Here is a 5,884-nt window from a genome sequence, read left to right on the forward strand (position 1 = left end):
GCGGGAGAGCATTTGGGCAGGTTGTGTGGGGCCACATTGCCTGTGCCCTTCACTTCATCCCTCACAGGGCTACTTCAATTGTCTCAAGATTTGGTTATTTTTTTGTTGTTATTGCTGGGTTTTATATGTTTTCTCACTCTCAGAATTAGGATTATGACCATGTAGTTGTTGGGTTTTTTTTCCAGCTCTCAGCTTTGTCACTCCCCTGCAGTGGAGAGGGCTGGGGGTATCAGGCATTCTGAATAGTTTTTGGCAAACTCTCGGCACAGTTCCTTTGATTATCACCGCTGGAACAAGTGCATTCCAGCCCAAGAGGTGGGTGTGAGGCCCTTGGAGGGCACTGCTGTTGCAGAGAGCTGTGGTTGTTGGGCATGAGCTTTCTCCAATCATGCGCTGAGGCATGTCCTGGCATTGCCAACGCCCCTGACCCTGATCGTATCCCACCTCAGCCCCAGCACCCTGCGGACACCCCGCTTAATGTCCTGCTTGCCCAGGCAGCCCCTCAAGCACAGCTGGCCATGCCGAAGTCCTGCTGCTGGGCTGGGATCTGCAGGCAGGCATCCTCAAACCCCTCAGGAACCACTGCTCATGAGGGAAAAATGTGAAGCAACAGGTTCTGCCCAGCAGCTCCCAGTCACAGAGTCACAGAGCGGCTGGGCTTGGAAGCCACCCCAGCATATCAGCCTGTTCAGCCCCCGCTTCCTAAAAGCAGAGTCAGCTGAGGCAGGTGGCTCAGGACCATGCCCAGTCAAGTTCTTAATAGCCACAGGGATGAAACCTCTGCAGCCTCTCTGGGCAGCTCTTCCAGTATTTCACCACGCTATCTTTAAATTCCAATTTCCTGTATTTCAATGTGTTCTTTCTTCTTGGAACCACTGAAGAGAGCCTGGACTTGCCTTATTTTGCCCTCCCATCCTTCCTCCCTGCACAACCTCTCCCATGTGCCTTGGCTCACTCCCAGTAACCCCTTCCCTATTTTTTTTTTTTGATCCCTTCCTTGTCACTTTTTATGCCACATTTTGACCCGCAATGTGGTTTTCAGCATGCTCTCTGGCAGTCCCCCAGCACAGTGCCTTGGTCATCTGAGGCAGTATCTCCTGACCTGCCCTTTCTCAATGGGAGGGATTTGCCTGTGTTGGGTGGTGGGGAAGGAGTGGGGTGGGAATCCTTTCCTCCTCATGGGAGTGTTTCAGAGAGCTGTGGCCATTCACCTGCGATGTGCGCATCCCTAGCTTTGGAGGAAGGGTGGTGTCTGCCATGACGCATCACACACTGGTTTATTTTGGAGAGTAGGGTTTGTTTTCTCTGGCACACTTTGTCTTTCCTGAGAGCAGAAGGATGTCAGTCCTCAACACCGATAGTGCAATTTGATGATCTTCAAGGTCCTTTCCAACCTAAACCATTCTATGATTCTGTGACTCTATGACTTCCTGGGCATACCCACAGGCATATGAAAGTTCTCTGTTTCTGTGTGAGCAAATGGACATCATAGTTCTATTTCACAGTGAGAAAGAAGAACTTCCATTGGGCAGCTCACCTCTGGAGTCTCCAGGGGGTCTTCTGGGATGAGTGTTCTTTACCCATCAGGAAAAACATTCTTTTTCTGCTTTCGTGAGGCACGAAACACATAAAGCTCATGTGAAGAGAACAATGCCTTACACAAAAAAATGTTGAAGGTAAACACTGAAGTGTGTTTCTCTGTCGTAGCACCTCTTTGTGGAAGCTGAGGAACTGAAAGAAAAACAACATGGAAGAAGGAGAAAGGGACAACAGGACATCATCCATGGATTTTGTGCTGCTGGGAATAAGTGACGTCCCCACGCTCCAGAACCTGCTCTTTCTCCTCTTGCTTATGATCTACTCAGTCACCATGGTTGGGAACATCCTCATCGTTGTGCTGGTGGTGGCAGACCGGCACCTGCACACCCCCATGTACTTCTTCCTGGGCAATCTGTCCTCCTTGGAGACCTGCTACAGCTCCACCATCCTGCCTCGCTTGCTGGCCAGCTTCCTGACTGGGGACAGCAGCATCTCTGCACACGGCTGCCTGGCTCAGTTCTACTTCTTTGGGTCTTTTGTGACTACTGAGTGTTTCTTGCTGGCGGCCATGGCCTATGATCGGTATTTGGCCATACGCCAACCCTTGCTCTATGCAAGCCTCATGACCTGGAAAGTCTCTGTACTCCTGACAGCTGCCTCTTGGCTATGGGGATCACTGCTGCTGGTGGTAGTCACGGCCTTCTTATCCCAGTTGCAGTTCTGTGGCCCCAAGGCCATTGACCACTTCTTCTGTGATTTTACCCCATTGCTGGAGCTTGTCTGCAGTGACACCAGAGATGTCACAATTATTTCTATCATATTTTGTATCTTAGATGTCGTTTTTCCCTTCCTTTTCACACTGGGCTCCTACGTGTGCATCATAGCTGCCATCCTGAGGATCCCATCCAGCACAGGCAGAGAAAAGGCCTTCTCCACCTGCTCCTCTCACCTCACTCTCGTCACCATTTTCTATGGAACCCTCTTTGTTGTCTACATGGTGCCTAGAAGAGCTCCTCTGAGGCAGCTTAATAAACTGTTCTCCTTTTTCTACACCATCCTCACACCCCTGGTCAACCCCCTCATCTACAGCCTGCGGAACAGGGAGGTCAGGGAGGCACTCAGAGAAATTATGAGGAAAGCCCTGGTCCTCACCCAGAGCTCATGGTCCCTTGTTGACACAGGCAAGAGACACTTCTAGCTCCTTTGAAAGCTCTGGATACCGGCTGGCTCTTCAGAAGTGTGTGCCACTGAGACCGCTTGTGCAGTGGTGAGTGAAGAAAGCAAAAAGTCTTTGGGAAGAAATATCATGGTTTAATTAACAGTCTAGAAAATGTCACGGGTTTGATTTTCCTTGTTAATAAACACCATGTGGGAAGTACTGAAGTGTCAAGGTTGTCTTTTCTGGAAGGGTCAAGAAAAGATATTTGCCCAAGTTTGTGAATACTTACAAGGGCCATTATGAGGCCATCTTTCTCACTGTGGGTTCCGGGGATGGTAGTCATGTGGTGCGCATCCCCCCTGTGGTGCACATTTCAGGAGCATGAGGCTCACATGGCAGCCACTAACAAAGGTCTACCTTCACTGCACTGCCAAGGAAAAATGGGCCATTCCTATTGGGTGGCTCACATGGGTTACAGCCATGCACATCTCCTCCTGCCCCTGGGCAGGCCCTGCTGCATGCACGTCTCAGGATCCAGCTGGGGATGCAGCAGCTCAGCAGCTGAGTGAGAAGCCTTTGCTTCTCTTGCTGCAAAGGCAGGTGGAGAGGCTGGACTGACACAAGCACTTCCTCTTTATGAGGGCTAAAACAAGATCATCTCCTGCATCTCCCTCCCTCCACCTTTCCCTCCCCTATTCCCAGGGAAATGAGCAAGTCCCTGCTCCAGCTGTGCTCCTCTGGCTCCAGCTCAAGGTCTTCTCTCTTCACTGGGACAACCACTCCCTTGCCTCATCTCCTCCATTTGTGGAGGATCAGGCTTTCCACCTCACTGGAAAGCTTTGACCCAGTGTAGGGGGTCTGGCTGGGATGGAGCTCATTTTCTTCATAGCAGCCCGTAAGGTGTTGTGTTTTGGATTGGGGACCAAAACCATGTTGATAACACCCCCCTGTTGTAGCTTTTGCTGAACAGTGTCTGCACAGCATCCAGACTGTCTCTGATTCTCACACTGCTCTTACAGTGAGTAGGTTGAGAGTTTACAAGAAGTTGGGAGGAGACACAGCAAGGACAGCAGACCAAACAGATATGCAATGCCATATAGCATCATGCTCAGCAATAAAATTGGAGGGGAGGTGGTTTTGGGTGGGTAGCCATTGCTTGGGGACTGCCTGGGCATTCGTGTACTTGTGGAAGGTGGTGTTTGACTCTTATTATCTTCTTGTTTATTTATTTTTTATTCTTTCTTCTTTTTATTTCCTTTGCGTATATATTTATCTTGATCCATGACTTTCCTGACTTTTGCTCTTCCTAGTCTCTGCCCCCATTCCACTGGGGTGAGGGGTGAGTCAGTGAGGGAGCAGCTGTGTGAGGCTTCACTGACAGCCATGACCAACCCACCCCACCCAGTTTATCCAGGGCCGAGGGCAGGGATGGTCATTGCACCCTGGTTCTCCGCAGATCTCAACTTTTTCAGTGCCTGTGCTATGGGAGCCAGTATGTCAATGGCCTTTGCCTCCAGGGCACACTGCTGACTCCTCCTCAGCTCCTTCACCAGTACATGTGTCTTTTCTCCTCTTCTCCCTGTGACTGTGGGGATAAGTTCACAGTACATCTGGGATCCATTAGACACAAATGTTGGTTTTAAATGCTGCCTTCTATGTGAGCAGGGGCTGCAGAGATGCTGCATGAGCTCCTCATTGGCTCTTTAGGCTGCCACATGTATGACAGGGCTGATGGCATCTATCGTTCCTCTGGAAAGGAGTCTGGAGGGGTGAGGAGAGGATGGGGATTGTGCACGTTCCCTGGGGTGGGCAGTGAATGGAGACTCAGAAGAGTGATCACCGTACAGAGCCAGGTCTCATGGAGAAGGAAGCAAGGTGTGAAAGGTGGACCAGAGATGAGCTGGTCTGTGCCACAGTCCCTGGACACCCTGGGGAAGCTGCCCCAGGGCAATGGGGAGCAAACCAGCCCCGCACCCTGACCACTTCCACCTCTGGCCATACACCCCAGGCCCAGGGAGGGACCTTTGCTGCACGGCCAGTTCCATCCTCCTGCTGGGCTCAGTGCCTGCAGGGGGCATGGCCAGACCTGTGCAATCTCTCCTGGCCTAGATGCTGCCAGACCCTGCAGCAGAGCTGTCTGCACATACCAACGTGGGATTCAGCTGGGGTTGGGCAGGGGCAGGCACTGGTGGGAGGGAACAAACAGGGGACTACTTGGGGAAGAAGGAGAAAGGGCTGCGATGGGGACTGTTTGGGGGTGACATTTCTCCAGCCGTGAATGCACCCTGGTCCATTTGGTGTTGGAGGCCATGTGGGGCAGTGGGAAACCCACACACTGGACACAGCAGTCCTGATGCGGTTCCCAGAGGGAAAGCATCACTGCCCTTTCCCTGCTGCCTCTGAATTTGCTAATGCAGCCCAGAATGCTGTTGGCATTCCCAATCCTAAGGGCACGCTGCTCCCTCCTCTCCCACTCGCTGTCCACCCACCCTCTTTGCAGAGCTGCCTTCCAGCGGTCATCCCCAGCCGGGCCTGTTGCATAGTGTTGTCCCAGTGCAGTGGCAAGGGGAACATGGAATTTGTCTTGGATAAACATATTCCACCCCTTTCACCAAGCCGTCAAGGACTACTGCATCCACCTCACCCTCCATCCCAAGGGCCCATCGTGTTGTTGTAAAAGGCATTCAGGTTGGTCAGGCACAGTTTGCCATAGTTGAGGTAATGCTGACAGTTCCTAATCCCATTCTTGACCATCAAGTTCTTGGGAATGGCTTCCAGGAATATTTGGTCCATAACCTTCCTGGGGACATAGGTCAGGCTGATTAGACTGTAGTTCCTTGAATTTCCTCTTGGCTCTTCATGAAGATGGGTGGGATGTTTGCCTTCTGCCAAGCATCAGGAACCTCCCTGAGTGCCATGGCTTTCCCAGGATTGGAGATGCTGCCACACAATGACTTTGGCCAGCACCTTCAGCACCCTTGGCTGCAACTCTTCATGTCTGTATGAGTGAGAGTCGCGTAGGACCAGTCAGCTCACTGACACTCTCTCCACATCCCCTTGGTCACCAGGCACCCTGCCCCACTCAGCAGTGCCACCACAACTTTTTGATTTCCTCTGGCTGCCAACACTCTTACTGAAGCCCTTCTTGCTCCCCTCTGCCCCACCCAAGCAGTGCCCATCCTGGGG

The 5,884-nt window shown here is 51.8% G+C and overlaps 1 protein-coding gene across 1 annotated transcript; it reads left to right on the top strand.

The window, feature by feature from the left end:
• Positions 1-1,747: 1,747 nt before the first annotated feature.
• LOC309685287 (olfactory receptor 5AP2-like) lies at positions 1,748-2,737 on the top strand (the record flags this gene model as incomplete). The annotated part of the gene is made up of 1 exon (XM_082501075.1): positions 1,748-2,737. The coding sequence occupies one exon, from the start codon at positions 1,748-1,750 to the stop codon at positions 2,735-2,737; it is 990 nt and encodes a 329-aa protein (XP_082357201.1).
• Positions 2,738-5,884: the final 3,147 nt, after the last annotated feature.

Source organism: Vanellus vanellus (genome assembly GCF_965231255.1).
Source record: "Vanellus vanellus genome assembly, contig: HAP1_SCAFFOLD_2060, whole genome shotgun sequence".
In the NCBI taxonomy this organism is placed as follows: Eukaryota; Metazoa; Chordata; class Aves; order Charadriiformes; family Charadriidae; genus Vanellus; species Vanellus vanellus.